The following is a 19,029-nucleotide window of genomic DNA, read 5'->3' as shown; positions in this document are numbered from 1 at the left end:
CATCTATCTCGAGCAATCAATCCCTAGATCTATTTCGTATTGGTTCCATCAGATGGATTCTATTCCATGCAGTCATACTATATTATAAGCGTCGATCCATAGATGATTGGCTGGGATTGATGTAAGCGCGCGACGTATTTCCATTTCGGGAATGCTGCTATCCGTTTGTTACAATATGAGACGACAGCGAATTGAGGAATGGGTTTATGGCATAGATGCTTTTACGATGAAAAATCGTGGCGTACGAAGTCGTTTGAGTATCTTGACTAGGTGGGTACCTGAATGATCACTGCTGTAGGACTACTGGGCGGATCACGAAAGCTTGAACCCATCGGTGAGACGAGCCAAGACCACGAGACATCGCGAGCCTCCACTAGCAGGTTGCTCCAAGCACGTCGCCCGCGTACAGAGGGCGGCGATCGACACCTTAGATGGTGTGCGAGCAAAGCTACCTATTGTCTAAGCAAAAGCCCCAAGTTCGCCTGGGAGACTACAGTAATAGTACAGCCAAGAATGGGACAATCATCACTGGTGGCTCGCGGTCTACATCCTGGGTATCTGCTTACCTAAGAACCCTACATAGAGGAAGTAAATGGCGACGCTTCTTGGTGGGGCAAATCAGACTAATGGAGCTGCCTGAAGCTCAAGCAAAATGTTAATGTTAAAAGGCGGGGTGGTGGTGCGAGGGGTCTCCCATGATAGCGCAAGACCATTGAGTGGGGTTGAAATCTTTCTCAAATGCCCGCGCTGGGGTTATTTCAACCTTTCATCTTCACTTCAGCCGAATCGAAGAGAATCGAGCCGAACCGGCGACAGTCTTGTCTGTCTTTGCGACAATACATTCCATGTTCTCGCCCGTGTGCCACCTGCGCGAAGAGGACATCATCATGGCGACGGCTGCAGCACCACTGCGTATAGGTTTCGTACCCGAGCACTTCTCTACGCCCATCTACTTTGCGACAAAGCATTTTGATCTCTCGGCCGAGCTGCTTCCGTTCCCTTCCGGCACCGGCCACATGATCACCGCCCTCCGAAACGGCGAGATCGATGTGGGCATTGGCTTGACAGAAGGCTGGGTAGCTGGATTAGGCCATGAGGACAACAAAGACGAAAATGATGGGGGTTATCGACTGGTCGGCACATACGTGGAAACGCCACTGTGTAAGCACGATTGGTCTTCTTGCTTGGCTATCAGCCACCGCGGCGTCAACAGTCAATCGAGCCATAAGCTAACACCCGCCCTGAAGGCTGGGCCATCTCCACAGGTTCCGGTCGACCCGAAATCACCACCGTCAACTCGCTAAAAGGCGGCAAGATTGGTGTTTCGAGACTCGGCTCCGGGAGCTACGTCATGGGCTTCGTGCTTGCCGACCAGCACGGCTGGCTCTCGTCCTCACCAGTCAACACTTCCCCGTACTCGGATACTGTTATCCTACACACGTTTGCAAACCTCCGCAACGCGGTCAACTCGGGCGAAGCCGACTTCTTCATGTGGGAGCATTTCACCTCGAAACGATACTACGACTCGGGCGAGATCCGCAAGATTGGAGAAATATATACCCCGTGGAGCAGCTGGAAGATTGTCGCCTCAACAAGTTTGGCCGGCGCTGGCGGAGTGTCAGATCCGAGACTGGAAGATCTCTTTGAGAAGCTAGATCAAGGCATCAAGTACTTCAATGAGAATCAGGAGGAGGCCATCACATACATCAGCACCGAGCTTGACTACTCGGAAGAAGACGCAAGAGAGTGGATGAAGACGGTAAGATTTCCTCTCAAAACAGCGGGCGTTGATATTAAGGTCATTACGAACACTGTTGGTGTGCTTCGTAAGGCCGGAGTGCTTTTTGAAGGCAAAGGTTTGCAGCCTGAAACGATGGTCGCCAAACAACGATGATTACAGCTTGCGCTGGCGATACTCGAAGAGCTCAATGGAACCGTTATATGCCGCGGCCTGATCAACCGTGCTAGTTGTGAGGGTGTTAGAGTAGGTTGGAGGAGACATCGACCGCTGAGCGAGCTAGTGGAAGTCTCGCGCCTTTTCATAAAAGGCAGCCGTTTTCGCGTCAAGCGGAGAACACGAAGCATGCGAAGAATCGTCACCAGCCAGCCAGCCAGCCTTATTTCCATGACTATTGTGGATAAAACCCTGCTATTGGCTTCGAGTCCAAGGGGCTGGTTTGCGAGTCGGCCTTCCTTCCCTTTAGTAGCCTCCGCGTCTAAAGTTAGAATACCAAACCGCGCCTACGCCGTGTCAATTTGGCTAGGTACTCTACTGCTGGTGTAAAGTTGCTTTAGGGGACATCACTGCTCCATAAAAAACCTCAGCAAGACTATACCTAAGTATGAATCTAGTCTTGTCATGAATAGGAAGAGTTTAGCAGATTTGACCCTGAGACCAACGAACTGTAACAAGAGAGTGACTAGATGACATTTTGTATGATTGGAAGCGCTTCAACCAACCATCCTCCTAGTAAGAACGATGTTAAGACATTAATGCCACCGAGTATCATTGTTATGAGCACAGGGGTAACGGATGATCTCACAACACTTTCCAACAGAATGCCTTTCATCTTGGCCCAAGACAACATCATTTCTGCAAAAATCTCAACAGTAACACTCACAGGCGCATGAAAAAGAAATGCGGCGTATGAGTATCGGGATTGCCATAGCCAAGATGTTGCCCGATAGTTACAGTCTTGTCGAAAGTAAAATACCATACTTGAGCCAATCACGTAGAATGAAGACTCGTTCCACACAGAATAAAGAAGAGAGGTGGCATTTACCCCTCCGGAGAGTTGAGAAATGCTCTCTATGATCCAGTCGGAGCCTCCGTAGATAAGTGGGGGTATGAATATGATGTGGAAGGCCAGTGTAGACACCAAGACAGCGATCTTGAGTCTTCTTTGCGGCATATATTGTCTTGCATCTACTGACTCGTGCCTATCGGTCTCGTCACATTCCATTTCAGAGATGCCCATGGACAAGCTCAGTTGTCCCATTTTATATGCAAACATGTACTGCAGTAGGTACGCTGGCTGCACAGAAATGACTTTCAGCAAGGCGCCGATCGGATACCAGAGGCGAATGACCCAGCTGGTGATGGAAACTCCCAGCAGCCCCCACATTCCGAGAACTCGATATTTTGAGCCGAGATTCACGGCATGTTGGCCTCGCTCTGTACTAGGTTGTGATCGGTATCGATGACATGCTGCAGACACCGTGTCAAATAACAACAATGTGGCGGTGTACCATACGGGTCCGTGAACGTCTTGCATAGATTTCCAGTAGTTGTAAAAGCACTGCGTAATAGCTGAGATCTTCCACTCAGGGGAAGCCAATGCTAAGGTCGCGGGATGAATGATAAGCGTATAGAAAAGAGTTGGAACCCCCAGTCGGATCAGTCGTCCACGCCAGAATTCAACAGGAGAAGTCTTTCGAAGTGCCAGAGCCGACATACGCCCCGATATCCAGAAAAACAGCCCCATGAAGAAGGACTGGTCGACAGCGTTGAAAAGAAGTAGCGAGAGAGATGGTTCTGTGAAGATAGCAGACTTGAAAAGCCACGACCCGGCACCACCATATGCGATTGCAGTGTGATGCAAAATGACGAGGCTAGTGAGGAATGTTCGCAAGTTATCAAGGTCATGCTGCCTCCGCGTGCCTCCACCGGCCATGAAAGATGAGCGTATTCGTGTTTAAGCCTATACTCATAGATTTAGCTATACTAAGCATTGATTGTTTGCTCCGGAGCTCGTGAAATATGTGTCCGACTTGCAATATATAGTATGAAACAAATTGTGTGAGGATCTATTTTTTTTTTCGAATTCAAAAGCCTACTTTTGAGTATGGCGCAATGTTCACCAACCAGTAAGCGGAGGATTATTGAGCCGCAGGTAATACTTTCACCCAATTAAAGTCAATAGGATGGAGTCGAAGCACATACTTTATCATGAAGCCGCTTCCTGAGGGAGCTCTGTGGACGTAGTTTGAGGAACCATCTCATAAGCGCACCTGCGCAAGATGCTGAACTGACGGCTAATACGCCGAGTTCTAGGCGCCCAAGAAGAGCAGACCCAAGCATCATATATTCAGCTCCGGTAAAACGGCGTACCATAAGTCGACAACAGTTATGATCGAAGCTCCATGTTATAGAACGCAGTGCGTAGCGCGCCGTGACCTCACGCTGCAGGAAAATTGGGGCACCCCGGGAACGCTCTAGGTGCCAGCAAATCTAGCCAACCCATGAGAGCCTGACAGGCGCAGCCCAACTGGCCAGCCTTTGCCGACGTGATATCCCGGAGCCTTTTGATGAAGACCCCGGCAGGTTATCTAAATAATCAATCGGACTTCGACCGGCGGTGCAATGACCGGTACCGGGCTCAACTCGGTCTCGGATCTATCGGTAGACCTACCAACGCCCGGCGAGTCCGGAAGTGGCCGCGATAGCTTTTTTCTCTTCCCGCTTTTGCCAGCGGAGCTGCGGCTCAAGATATGGCATCATTCTTTCGAGCCGCGGACCGTAGAGCTTCATTCTCGTCGCTCTCACTATGCCGATGACTATCGGCACGGTGGCGTCCCCAAGTGGCAGAGTGGATGTACAAACCCGGCTGCGCTATCAGTCAATGCAGAATGCCGGGCGGCTGCGCTCGAGCATTACACGGTCAAGTTCCCTCTTGCAACCATTCAGCCATGTGAACGGGCCGGCGACAGCATCATTGACCTCTATCGCGTGCTCTATATCTGCCCCGAGATCGACACGGTTGTTGTACTGGGCGACGCCGATCTGCGCAGGCTGACTGTGCTATTCTCGGACTGTCTCCGCCGGAACACTGCCTGCGGGGGGCTCAAGCGGCTCGCCCTCAGCGTTGCCAGCTGGACACACGAAGGCGCCGGCGCTTCATTGCGAGTGTTTGCGCGGACCGTCTTTCGAGACCTGGAGGAACTGACGTTATTCATGTTCACCGAGCGAGTGCCACCGGCCGATTGGTTTGGAGGTGTCTGCTCGTTAAGTGATTGTAGTGAGACGGATTACTACAAACGATTTGCCATGGGCAGAGGTCGGCAACTCAAGAATGGGGACACCTGGATGATAGTCGGAAAGAAGGAATTGAGAATTATGGACCTTGATTTCAGGGTGGGTTGGTGATGCAAAGATCGTGGGAGCAGACGGGGCGACCCTATTCTTCCACAGCGGTGGCCTTCAGCATGTGCCTCAAGCGAGACGTCGTGGGCGAATCTGAGCTTTACATTGGCTAGGTCGTTCTAGGACTCTGCGCTTCATTATCTATTGTGGTACTCTCCGTCAATTCTCCTGCATCGTCGGCGCGGTATATTCAATCCACGCTTCTTGGATTTGGGTATATACATATGATACAATTTGTACACTTGAATACATCACGACCGTTCCAGCCTCCGGATTATCTTCTCTCGCGCTACACGGCTGGCAGCCTCCGCGCCGTGCTGCAGCGAAATCGCTCCCACTATAGCGAATATTGACGTGGCTAATACAGTCTCTAAGCCAGAGCCTCTTAGATTCTCGGGCTGTAGAGCGTTAGCAGTGGGCGGCGGAGCGGGATGCCATAGCAAGCAAAGACTCACCACTCGCGGCTTCCATCTGGTCACCTCGTGAAGCCCAGATTCCAACCCTAGTTTAGCCAGTTTTTCTTTCGAGATGATGTCTTGGGGCTGCTTGGCGGCAAGCTTGTCGATATTTGCGAGAGCAGGGTGAGAAAACGGTTCTCTCTCATACGGGTCTGTGAGTGGCGCTGCGGGCGCAGGACTGTCAACTGGTGAAGAGACGACGGATCGCATGGTCTCCAGAACCATGATCTGCCTGCCTAGAGTGGCGAGGGCTCGTCAGTCTAGCTCAAGAGCTGTGCCGGAGCAATGATACAGGTGCTGACGCGTTCGTATCGCATCTGTTCAAGGAGTAGTATTCACATACCAAAGAATGCAAGACGAGTGTTGAAGCCTCTCCGTCCCTGGTCGAAGCTCTTGTGTGTGATGGCAAGCCACTTGATCTCGTCTGGGAGCATGCGTGACCCGCCCACACCGCTCAGAAACCTATCATAGAACTGGTCTAGCTTTTGGGGATCGTCGTTGACCTTCCAAGCCTGCCGGCCAGGCACTCGTGGGATGTTCAGTGAGAAGGGGGCTTTCATGGCTTCAGGCGTGTAAGACCATCGTGGTCGCTCCTCGACGGGGTGTTTCTCAGACGGCTCTTCGGTGCGACGGATGATGGTCGAGGACAAGGAGCGAGAGGCTATCCTCGCTCTAGGCCCCGAGGCAATCGAGGATGACTGTGGGGAAGAAGCGCTGGCGGCGGTTGGCGATGCGCAATGGCATAGTCGCAGGACTGGCCGTGAGAGGCATAATGCCTGCTGGGAGGAGGGCCTGAGAGCCATGAAGCAGGTGCGAGAGCCCTGTGCTGCTCTTCTCCTAATTGAGTGGTGGCTGGCTGGCTGGCAAAAGGATGGGTAGTGGTGATGGTGGTGAATGAATGGTGGTTGGTGTTTTTTTGCATCACTGGCCCCATCACCAAACAAATTTCCGGCTCCAACAAAGCACGGACCACTTAATCAAGGTACCCGCACCTTCCTTAGTGTAGACCTCCCCCAGCTCCTCGGCTGAGGTATGGTGGTAGTAGCTGGCTTTCAAGAAGATACGCTATAACCCTCTACAGCTCCCTTGCTTGTTTGCTTGTCTACAGCCATCGTACACAAACAAAGCTTTGGAATATTCATATTCATGATCAAATCTAGCCGAAGAGATACAACAACTGCTAGCTTACAAGCTACAGACAGCTATCTCTTGAGTGATGAGCATATATTGCTGCCGGTCAACAATGTCTCCCTGACTGAGAGCCGCCCACCTTCCTCTCACCTCGACAAGCCGACAAGCCGACTGCGACGACTGACCACCCACAGTCGGTCAGAGTGAGGCAAGACTGAAACATCATCACCTGTCCTGACACAATGGCAGACCCCTCCAGCAGTCACGGAGAGGCAAGCACTTTGCTGACAGACAAGCTTGCCGCTGTGCTTCCCGAGGGCTACGCCTTTGGCATACATCATCTCTCAACTCCCCCATTCCGAACCGACGCACTGTGTTCTGCACCCCCAGATGCACGCCCTGACCGCACCTATTGCGAAAACCACTTCCTAGCCTTGAGCATCGACCCCGATCACCCGACTCGGTCATCCTCACAAGATAACACGGCTGCCACAGAGACGCCTGTCGCACAAGTCCTGGTCTTAGCTCTTGAGGTCTTCGTCTTTACCACCGCATACTCCAGCATATTCTTCGTCTCCAAAGCTGACTCTACGGGCTATCTCCACCTCCTCAGCTTGCCCAATGGCACGCCCTCGCCCATTCGAGAGGTCACCGCCGCCTTCATCAGCTACCTGGTTGAGCATCGCCGCCGCGACAACGTGCAGTCTGTTGTGAGCCTCTTCGCTCGAGCTCAGGCACAGTATCTATTCCCCGGGAGCATTGAAAATAGTGGCAAGCATGTTCTGGATGACCGAGGGCTGGTCAAGTGGTGGTGCAAGGTATTGGACCCCTTGCTCGAGACTCGCAACCTACAAACTGTCTCGTCTCCAAGTAAACAGCCTGCATGGGGCCGCATCAAGGGATATCTTGTCATTCCGGGCCTCGACACCTACGAGTCCAAGGCTTTTCTGCCTCGAACAGCGTCCGCAGCAAGCAAATGGGTCCTAGGGCACCCCCTGGAGAAGATCTCACATTTCACTCGAGAATACGACTGGGTACCGGCTAGATGCCTGATACCTCGCTATCCTGACGATCCGAAATCCCGCTTCCGAGATGAGCTGGATCTCGAGGCATCCCACTGGACTGAATATCGAGAGAAGGGGTCATGGAAGAGTGTCAAGACCCTGGAGCAATTTTGGGAGATGATGGCATTCAGACAAGAGTGCTCTGGAGGGCACATGACGGGCTTCATATGGGTCGTGTTCGATCCGCCAGGATCTAATACACCCTCGACACCCCAAGCGCCACTGCTGACTCCAGGCACATCCTTCGATGAGTCCCAGCAGTCATTCACCTTACCTTCTACTCCGCCGAGGCGGCGTACAAACCCTTCATCTTCGACGCCACGGTCCAGTCCTCTCAAACCAGGCACCCCCTCCAAACCTCTGCAACACACGCCTTTGAGTCAGGGCTCGGACGCGGCAAGAGTCGGTAGGAAACAAAAAAAGAGGGATCTCAAGGGTTGCATACAGGCTCGGCAACCTCGTGCTAAGACACATGCGAAGAACTACCTACCCGAAATCCCCACATCAACAGCCTACTACACATGGCCCTCGGAGGGCCGCGGTGCACGAATTGTAAATGAAGCCGACTACAAGCGATCGGTGGAGTTGCTTCTCAGGCTGGATTTTGCGAACTTGGGCATCGCAGAAGGGAGCACGAAGCGATGGATTAGCGAAGTGGGGGGTGGGATGCGCTGGGGATGGGACGCTGTCGGCAGAAAACCCATGTCATCTGTCAACCTTGCAGCACCTGTTAGCTGTGCCCAGGTGAATAATATGACGAACTTGGTGCGAAAAAAGCGTGCAGTGGAACCTGAGCTCGATCGCCAGCCCGTTTCTGGCCATGACGAGCCCTCTCTTTTCGAAGACGCAACTGGCAGCCAAAGCCGAGAAGCGACCTGCTCTACCCTGCCACAGGCAATAAGGATGTCAGGCTCCAATGTTGAAGGGTCCAACATCCTTGGCACCAATATGGTCCGCAAGAAGCGCAAAGGCCATGAGGAAGGGGGGAACTCACTCGTCGTGGACCAGGTTGCTGCACCGGAAGTCGCAGCGTCTCCAGGATCGCTGGTGAATCCTAGCAGTCGGCAGGTGAACGTCCTTGGCACAGGACTCGTTCGCAAAAAGCCGAAAGCGTTATGATTGCCATTCAAAGTATGATTTTTGCGGATTAACGACGGTATGAAAGACAAGGATGGATGACCTTGGGTCAGGGTTCCGAGCGGAACAGAGGCTTCTGCTGTGCTAGCCTGGGTAATCAGGAGTTAGGTTACACAGAATGAGGCCGGATAGAGATGGTCCTCTTTTCGATAGCATCATTGGCCACCAAAACAATAAAAAGTATGATCACTGTATGTTTTGCCACCCATTCTTTGCTAATGTCTATGTTCTTCGCCTCTTTGCGGGCGGCTCCCCGGAATTCCCTTCCCGCGCTGCCAGCTGGCCCAGTCTTTCCTTCACTGTGGTGGTTGCCTGACTGAGGAGTAGCTTCTCCCCCATTCTCACATCTAATGCCATGCGCAATCGTTCCTCCATAGGTCCGCTGCGACTGATGGCGCGATCATGTTCTAAAGTTGTCGTATAAGCAGATAATCGCGCCTCCAACGCTTGAAGTACAGCAGAATACATCACTTCGTCTCGTTTCTTCTTATCTGCCACAAGTTCTGGGAAAATCTGCTTCACACTCTTCAAAAAAGATTTGATCTGATCCCATAGGTCGTCGGGAAGATTGACTCCATGAGATGAAGCGCTCATCTGTCCCGAGGCGTCTGGTTCGTCCGCGCCGTGATCAATCACAAAATAGTCCTCGAAGTCTTCCTCGTCGACCATTTGCTTAACTTTCTCCCAATCTTTTTCGTTGAATCTGAGCTCTTGGCGTATACTATGAAGTATTGAGTCCCATGATAGATCGATGAGGTCGTAGCTTTTGTGTTTCGACGTCACATAGCCATATCGTGTGAGAAGTTCGCCGTTGCCTAGTGGCCCATAATAGTTTAAGACCTCTTCACCTTTTCTGATAGCCCGTATAGCAGTGACCGTAAGATAATCTTCCCCGTGGTCGACATGAGCATTGAATTCAGCATCGGCATTCAGGATATCAGCCATTGGTACCATACCCATCATGATCTGGCCTTCCCGGTCCTCAACCCACTCGTCCTCACCCTCAACTCCTTCATCATCATCCTTTTCGAGATCAAATGCATAGGCCATGATCGTGCTTCCCATACGGTACGCTAGCTGCTCGAGGGCGTCGTCGCCAAGGTATTCGGCACCATCAGTGAAGAAGACGTGAGGGTTTTGCTTAATAACCGGCAAAATCTTAGATCTGATCATTTCAGTCGCATTATCTTTCCCAATCTTCTCGATGACTGGGCTAGCTTGTAACTCTTTGAGCTCGTTTTCAGACCAGAACATGGGCGTGTTGAAAACGGTGGGAAGGACATCAAGATACGGCTTCCACCTAGATGCAGGCCCTCGAAGATGTTCATAAATCATGATCAAAATCAGAGACGTCCAGGAGTCTTGATTTGCGCTGCTCATTGATCCTCTTTCTATCAAGATCTCATCCTCAGCACTATCGATATTGCTGTCTATATCAGCTATTTGTGGGATCTCCTGTGACAGTTGGGATGTAATAGAGCAAATGACGCTTTTCCTAGGAATCGTGAACAGCACAGTTTCTGGGGGGATATCGGCTGTAGCAACTATTTGAAAGTCAATTAGTGAGCTTGTACAGGTTGGAAGTTGCAATTTGCAAGTTGGTGGCGGCTAATTTAGTATGGTGAACTCACCAATGCCTCTGCCTCGTTTGCCATCTCTCAAGTCGCAGATCTCAATATCGTCACGAAATGTGGCCCCCGGCTGCGACTTGAACCAAGACAAGAACGCCTCCGACTTCTGAGTAAAATCGGGGTCTGCCATCGTCCCACTGTTTACTCCGGGTCTCTATGTTTTGCGCGAGATGCTTAATGCGCCCTCTGCGCTGTTTCGATGGCATTGAGATGTTCTAGGTTTTCCCAGACTTTTTCCTCAGATCTGGTCCGTGCACGAGACATGGCTTCAGGCTTCCAAGGCTGCAAGGCTCCATCTGCTTTAAGGATGGAACCGCACTAAGAAATATCCGACGAATCAGGCCTAGCCATTCAACCTTCTCCGGTCCTCCAGCCTTCAGGCTCAGGCCGAGTTGTCGTAATACTTGACTCAATACTGTGATATTGAAAGTAGCACACTATCGATTGGTTACAGGTCGCTGTTAGTCTTCGCCGTTTCTCAGCATCTTTAATTTGCTCTCCCGTTCTTCTACCAAAAGTAATGCCTATAAGGCGTGTTCTACTTCGTTTGGTTTGCTCTGGAATCCGCTGCCTACCCTCTGACTGTTCAATTGTGCAACAAACATACAGCCTGCTATCGGCTTTAGACTCAATTGATAGGGTATATTGTTCACGGGATATAGCACCATATTGCGGGTCTCAGGGCCTATGTCTGGTACTGCATGAACATGAAAGACTGATCAAATACCATAAGCCTTGACAATCCCCGTACCAAGTCTAAGACATAAGCTCAGAACCGGCTATCTGCGAATCGTTTGATCATTTGATAAGCTAAGCTAACGCCGAGAGAAGTTGAGTTTAGAAAAATGGGTTACTTTGTTTTTGAGGGCGCCCGAGAGCGAGCTTTTGAAGGGTGTTGCCCATCCCCAACCGATAATCAGGGGTTTGACACATCAGCATGACTTTAGTCCTTATCGCAGGCTTAATTAGTTCACTGGCTGCATGTATAGCGCCACTCAATTCTAAATTGGACTAGTAGATGACAACACTATGTCGCCACTTCACGGGCTTGAAATCGTTGGTCCCTACTGTGATGGTACGTAGAAGTAGGTTGACATTGACCGCCCGGCCATAGCTACCCGACCACATTCCGATCGCTATGAAATGGAACAACTCTGTCGAAAAGTAGACAATGACCTATGATGTTATCTGTCTAGAAATGCTGTACATAAGACTATAACACTGGTGTATTCAATAGGACGGGTGTAGACAATGAAGTCTCTGTCAATACATGCCCTCGTACGAGAACACCTTCCAGTAGCTTCAAGGCTTCTATCTACACTCGATTCAAACTCACAGTCGTGCAAAGACGACCTAGACATGCCTCCATCTTGCCGAAAACGGTAACCCGGATTACTAGATGATTCTTGGTGGCAAATGGCACAATTCATGGAAAAAGTTCCACACCATCATGTAAAAAAAAGGGCGATACTGGAGATTATTGCCACTATTTCCCTACTAATGAACGAATCGGTGATCTGTCGGGAATCACATTTGACATTCTTAGCTAACTTGAAGTTGAAGGTTGCATAAAGGCATCCAACCAGATGCGAACGCCATGCTTTTGCATGCATTAAGCACAATAGTTCCGCCAGCCAAATTGATGTGAAATAAATCTAATGCTAAGCTTTGTGAAGCAAAGCTGACTTTCGCTGAGGGGGCCGACGAACGGACCGAGACCGTTCCGTCACTTGATTTACCAGCCTATGCTCGAGGTCTCATCATATTAGAACTCGGTTTCATAGCACAGACATCTTGTTGTATCATTTGTTTCGCGAATCTCATGCAATATTGAACCCAGTCATATCCTCCCTTCAGCGGTTCCTCTATTTGTAGTGTCCTTGATGGATGCAAGGTAGCTGGTGGGTCTTCGCCGTACGTTCATTCCGTCTAAGCGAAACACAACAATACATCGCCAGGACCACAAATTTTGAGTCAGTAACGATTGCCTGTGCGGCTGTGCCGTTGGTGCACCAAAGAGAGATAATATAGAACCAATCAAGGGTCAAATAGCGATCAAGGATTTTGCTCCCTTGCCCATGCCCATGGTGGAATAGTTTTGGAGTCTAGGGTATGCTTTGTCAATGGCTCGCTTACATCAAGCGTTCCTTTTGAGAATATGCTTTGATTGGCAATTATGAGCACTGACAAGGTCCTTCAAACGGATGACAAACTGCAAGATTTGTCTGTTTGTCCCCTCCTTCAAGCGACAATCATCTTATCACGAGTGTTTCATTAATCTTTGTCTCGCTACGAGTCCAACGTTGTAGACAACATTAATGTCGTTAAACAGTGACCTGCAGCGAGGCTTACCCTCGAATCTTAATTGGCTGGGCTGAAGCCACGCCGATGGACTACTTGTTGTGTGGTCTTTGACGCCGAGCGAACTCCGAGTCTAAACCTTGGTATCCGGGAAGCAGGCGAGCGACTTGGCAAAGATTGTGGAGGACTCAAGCTTTGTTCGGTTTGATGCGGGGTTACACGGTAGATGCATCATTCTTGGCCCAAAACAAACTCGCCAGCTGGGTGGCCTCATTTTGTCGCGTCCGAGCTCACCTTTTCCGAAACTCCCTTATTGTAAGGCAATTCTTGGCCATTCGGTGTGGTGTATATCGCAATCTCATAACCGGGTTACGGTTTTCAGTCTCCACACTCCCGAGGTCAGCCGAAACGCCGGCTTTTCTTCGTCTGGATGATTGACACATCTAGCTGTGAGTCAGGTACAGTCCAGTCATATATAAGTAGCCATGTTGACGAATTTAGACTTATCGAGGTCTTCTATATAATCTCGTCACTTTCTCAACATTGTGTCCGATTGACTAGGATTTCATTTTATGTGTATTTTCGAACAAGTTCCATTCCCAACGACACTCCGCATACCAGACATCGAAATTCTAACAGTCGCTTTCACAAAATCAAATTCATGAGCAGCACGAAGGGGGAATCTCTCCTCTATTACGGATGTTCATGAAAGTGAACCCATCGGGAAGCTATAAAGAGATATCTATATATCTAGACGGTATATCCAGCATATCAGTGTTTCTCACATGACGATCCCTTCGAACAAGGCTCTCAAGCGTGGCAATGATCCGATTTACGCCCCTTTTCAAGTTGACATTACCTGCAATTTCATGGACCCATTAGAGCCCCTCTATACCGCAGGTTCTATGTGGGGGTCAAAATCATATTGTGCCAATCGATATGATCAGTCCTTAATAATGCGATAATAATAGGCAGAGCGGCTATACGCTCGTTCTCGTTGGGTTAACGAGGCAACGACAATCGAGAAGCGGCATCGAGCACTCCAATAGCACAGCGGTTCGATGCCAGTGATCACGGCTTACTTACTTACAAGAAAGGAAGTGTTTCCGCGAGAACTTAACACGCTACTCGTGCGGTGTGATCAGAGTCGACAGGCGATAGGGATCACGTTCACTTGCAGGCTGCACGCTCCAGGAGAGACACACTGCCGTTGTTACGGAAGAGATAAAAATGGGAAAGCGTTGCGGACATTCGCCTTTTGCTAGTGGTCACTCTAATAAGATCTGCAGATGATAGGCAATCGTGCACTCTGATTGCACGAAACATGTGCAGGCCCCTTGGCGGGTGTTGAGAAGAGCGCCTCCCCGGAAACACTACCGTACTTGCGGGGTTAAGCCTCTATGGCCCTTTATAAGTCTCCCGACTTGTTTGTGCTGACGCTAGTGAGGACAGAAATAACATCCAGGGTATCTGATACGCTCTTCGACCGTACCCCGCACGCTTTTGGAACGACCGACATCAAAGCAATGATGGTGGTCCATCACTCACCGTCCATTCCCCTACACCATCACTACCATGGCAGTTGATCATTGGGCGACAATGTCCTGCCTTCGATGTCTTGTTCAGCAGTCCTCCAACGTCAGCCCTGGATCATCCTCGTCCTCACCTTCCTCGTGCTTGTAGATGAGATCCCGAATACCGACATGAACAAGTTGGAGGATGGCACACCTTGCAACATGTGTTGTAGCCGTGTCAATAGTGTATACCCCTCATTCTGGTATAGGAGGGGAATGTAGATTGCCCTAGGTATAAGACAGTTTATCACGTCCTGATTGCCTTCGGCTTTGCCAAGGAAGGCTTCTGCTCAGTATTTTCCAACTTTCCTCGTATCAATATAACATAACACATTCAAATATCATCAATTCATTATGAAGATTGTGGAAAATATCAAAAACGACGTCAAGACTGACGTGACATGGAATCGAGCTTTGAGGCTGAGTGTCAAAGGCGCTCGGGCTCTTCCATCCTACTCCGTGCAATATGTCTCTGAGAAAGTTCCCATCGTAGGATGGCTTCCGAAATATAATCCTCGCTGGATCATAAACGATGTCATTGCTGGCTTGACCTTGGGTCTGATGCTCATTCCCCAGGGATTGTCATATGCAAAAATCGCAACCATTCCTGTCCAATATGGACTAATGTCGAGCTGGTTCCCCGCAAGTCTGTATGCCTTCATGGGGACAACAAAAGGTAAGATGGTCTAAACTCATTTGAGCTTTCGGTGTATCCGCATTAACAATCATTACTCAAGACCTGTCGACCGGACCCACGTCACTCATCGGCCTCCTGACATCTGACACGGTGAAAGAGCTTCAAGACGAATATTCCCCATCAGAAATAGCATCGGCGGTCGCCTTGATGATGGGAGTGTATGGAATGATTCTTGGCTTCTTAAAGCTCGGATTTCTTTTGGAGTTCATCTCCCTCCCCATTCTAAGTGGCTTTATCTCTGCTGTCGCCATCACTATCATCCTAAACCAAATGGGATCTCTCCTTGGTGAAAGTGATATTGGTGATGGTGCCGCAAATCAAATTCACGATGTCTTTGCAAAACTTCCAGATGCGAGCGGCTATACCTGTCTCATTGGGTTTACCGGCATATTGCTTTTGACCATCCTTGACCAAGCTGGCAAGAGGTGGGGAAAGAAGAACAAAATTGTCTGGTTCCTGTCTATCACTCGTGCATTCATCACTCTTCTCATTTACACTGGTGTTGGTTACGCAGTCAATAAGAACCGCGACAGTGATGACTATCTATTTGCGGTTGTTCAGGTCAAGTCAAACGGCCAAGAACCACCTCGAGTGCCTAGTTCTGACCTCATCGCTAAAGTTGCGAGCCGAAGCATTGCTGTGTTCATCGGCGCGGCTGTCGAACACACAGCGATTGCAAGAGCTTTTGGAGTCAAGAATGACTATGTTCCTGATCAAAGTCAAGAACTCTGCTATTTTGGAGTGGCAAACTTTTTCAACAGCTTCTTCCATGCCATGGGTGTCGGTGGCGCCATGTCTCGAACGTCCGTCAACTCTTCATGTAATGTCAAATCACCTCTTTCTGGATTTATCACCACCGCTGTCGTCCTTGTTTCTATTTTCAAGCTGGTTGGGACTCTCTTCTGGATTCCGAAAGCAACACTCGCTGCTATCATTATCACGGCAGTCTGGCCACTCATCCATCCGCCAAAGCACTTTTATGAGTATTGGAAAACTTCACTGGCGGACTTTATTTCCTCTATGCTGGCATTTTGGATTTCGCTCTTCGTGTCAACCGAACTAGGCATCGCTATATCCGTTGGCTTTAACATCGTTTATTGCGTTTTAAGGCAGGTGTTTACTCGAGTATCGTCGACGGGATCTCAACCACGATCTGATCTTGCTATTTCCTTGGATGAAGCTCGCGGCATGCCCTCTTCAATCCCATCCGATGTACACGTCTTCCGCTTTAATGAATCGTTCTTCTTCCCAAACTCATACAGCACAACAACATCAATCCTTGATGAAATTCAAACATACCATACCCCAGTCTATAACAGCGCACACGGACCCGAGTCAGAACGGAACTGGTCTGTTGTTGCCGAGAAGCGCATCGCCCGCTTGCGCAAGCGAGCGAACGTGTATGATATTGGAAGTCTGCCACCCATCGGATTGGTTATACTTGACTTCGGAAAGGTAAACCATATCGACACGACGGCGGTCTCTCATCTGGGAAATCTATTCAACGAGATTAGGAAATATGGTGGAAAGGGAGTGGAGATCCGCTTCGTCAACGCATCTGACTACGTGCGCCAACGCTTTGAAAGGGCCGGTTGGAGCATTGTCGACGCCGACACGTCTGTTGATGACGAAGAGTCTGTCACAAGAGTATATCGGAGTGTGTTGCACGCAGTCGCAGCACCTCGAACGAGGCTCCACAGTGGTCACGATTCAGAAGATGTCGAGAAGCTAGAGAAAATGGGAACGAATAATGAGGCTATTGCTACCCATGAAGAGAAAGTCTGAGCGTTTAGAAGTAGGCGATGAGCGGCAGCTCTTGGCTTCTTTGCATGCCTTCCGGTTTTCGAGTTTTTCTCGTCCTTTAGCCATAATACCAATAGTTCTGTGGGAATGTAGGAAATATTGTAACCAAATGATTAGCAATTGAAACATGAACGTGATGATGTTCTTGAGACCAGCGATGTTGTTAACCCCTAAGAAGACTGCATCGTTAAGTTTGAAACATTCATGAGCATAAGTTTGACTTATGCAGGACTTATGCAGTATCTACCTTGGTCTACCTTACCTACCTGGCTCCTTCCACCTCTCCTACCCTACCACCGGGAGATACATCACAATCTTGTTTTACTTAGGACCAGCAGTCTCACTAATCCTCGTTCTTATTGTCGTGAGGCTTGTTGTCTTGTGTTTCCCTTATTGTACTCTGATGATAATCATAGCGCAATACAACTTAGCGGTGATTTATCGACGGTGCCTTTGTTGACTCTAGCGAGATTTGCCATGCGCCGCAGCGAACAGAACCGACATTACGTCTGATCTGGGTTCATTGGATTCAATAAATCCGTTGGAGCTAGCGACTCGGGCAGAATGACTGGAGGAGAGAACAAAGGAAGCGAATCCCACATCCCATTGCAGTGGAACGGTATTGCATGGAGCAGAGACAATATAGTGGCGTTTGTAACACAGGCTCGAACAAGATTGTACTGAATGAGTGGAATGAGGTGGTCGAGTGAAAGCGGAAACGTAGACCTCTTTCCCATGAATCCATAATCTGTTGGTTTATATTGACGTCTCGATGTTTCAATGGATCTCTGTCTGGCATGCCCCGTGGTCATGTCATGAGATGTGATGATGCTCGATAAATCGTGCAAGAAAATCTGATTTGCTACTTGCTGTCGTCCAAGCGTCGATGCTATTATCTGCTCCTCCGCATTCAAACCGGGTGAGTCCAATTTGCCTGAGGCTTTGCGTCGTCCTATTAAGGTAAGCTTTGTGTTAGTATGTACTTTCATTAGCAACATCACGGGATAAACCTACTCTAAGCCCTTACGTTGAGACGGTTCTGCAACATTCTTCTTTCCTTGCGATTCTTCAAACCAGTCCAGTCATCTTGTTGTCCGCGAGACTTGGTCTAAACAGCGTTTCCTTCGCTAACTAGTGGAGGGGGCTTTACCTACTTCCGGGAGCGCAGTATGTAAAGTAATCATTTCCTCGGCGTTGCTAAGTCTCAGTGTTAGTAGCTCTTGTGCTGTGCTAACTTCAATGCTTCAAGTTGCTTGATGGCTGGTAGACGGGTCGCATTTGTCGTTGAGATGTGCAAGACTGTTATTCGGGGAGTACAGCGAGACTGATCGGGGAAAAGTACTTTAATGTCTTACCAGCAGGGTCAGATCTCTAATTAGGAGACTAATGCAGTGGGCTTACAAGGCTATACCCAAAGTAGTCTCGCTTTTCGCCCCTGACAATCCTTCACGGTGTCTCATAGGTACTAACGGTGAACCATGGTTGGAACTAATAATCAGTAATATTCGATCAGCGCAGGGCTATGTACCTATGTACTACTATGAATTTTTATGTTAACACCGTGCTGATGATAACATCTTGCAAGTGGGTTGCCATATTGGCGACGACGGCCAGGAGAGCAGTTTTCCGCCTTTGTTATATAAGAATGATTTCCGCCCAAAATTCCAGACATTTGCTCTTTGATGTTGCGCGGGACTTAAAGACCATCCTCTCACAATTCTTAACTTCGAAATTTTCTTATCATCATGCCTCCATTCATTATTTCTTATTTCAAATCGCAACTTCTCACAAGTTTACCAGTCCCCGATCAAGATTTTACTGGTCAGACAATCGTCGTTACTGGCTCGAATACTGGCTTAGGTTTAGAAGCTGCACGACATTTTGTTCGATTGCATGCAGATAAGGTCAGGCAAGTCGAATTATCGAGTCAGAGCTGATGTCGATCCCTAATGTTGCTCCAGGGAAGTTGTAAATGAGCAAGGGCAATGCCGACTCCTCCGCCACCTTTGATTATACAGATATTGATAAGCCCTTTTTTTCAACTCTCAAAATAGTGTCAAATGATCGTAGGCTGCCCACCGCGCTGAAGT

The 19,029-nt window shown here is 49.3% G+C and overlaps 3 protein-coding genes across 3 annotated transcripts; 2 read left to right on the top strand and 1 right to left on the bottom strand.

Annotated features, from left to right (window-relative positions):
• Positions 1-845: 845 nt before the first annotated feature.
• UCRPA7_4333 (putative periplasmic binding ii protein) lies at positions 846-1,894 on the top strand (the record flags this gene model as incomplete). Its single annotated transcript, XM_007916839.1, has 2 exons — positions 846-1,161; positions 1,248-1,894. 2 exons carry the CDS (start codon positions 846-848, stop codon positions 1,892-1,894), a joined length of 963 nt encoding a protein of 320 aa, XP_007915030.1.
• Positions 1,895-8,982: 7,088 nt separating this feature from the next.
• Positions 8,983-10,694, bottom strand: UCRPA7_4332 (putative set domain protein; the record flags this gene model as incomplete). Its single annotated transcript, XM_007916834.1, has 3 exons — positions 8,983-9,022; positions 9,400-10,477; positions 10,565-10,694. The coding sequence occupies 3 exons, from the start codon at positions 10,692-10,694 to the stop codon at positions 8,983-8,985; spliced, it is 1,248 nt and encodes a 415-aa protein (XP_007915025.1).
• A 4,712-nt stretch (positions 10,695-15,406) lies between these two features.
• Positions 15,407-16,921, top strand: UCRPA7_4331 (putative sulfate permease protein; the record flags this gene model as incomplete). The annotated part of the gene is made up of 2 exons (XM_007916827.1): positions 15,407-15,939; positions 16,456-16,921. The coding sequence occupies 2 exons, from the start codon at positions 15,407-15,409 to the stop codon at positions 16,919-16,921; spliced, it is 999 nt and encodes a 332-aa protein (XP_007915018.1).
• Positions 16,922-19,029: the final 2,108 nt, after the last annotated feature.

The sequence above is a fragment of the Phaeoacremonium minimum genome (assembly GCF_000392275.1).
Source record: "Phaeoacremonium minimum UCRPA7 unplaced genomic scaffold PA7_03_scaffold_331, whole genome shotgun sequence".
Lineage (NCBI taxonomy): Eukaryota > Fungi > Ascomycota > Sordariomycetes > Togniniales > Togniniaceae > Phaeoacremonium > Phaeoacremonium minimum.
This window is presented reverse-complemented; position numbering and strand designations above follow the sequence as displayed.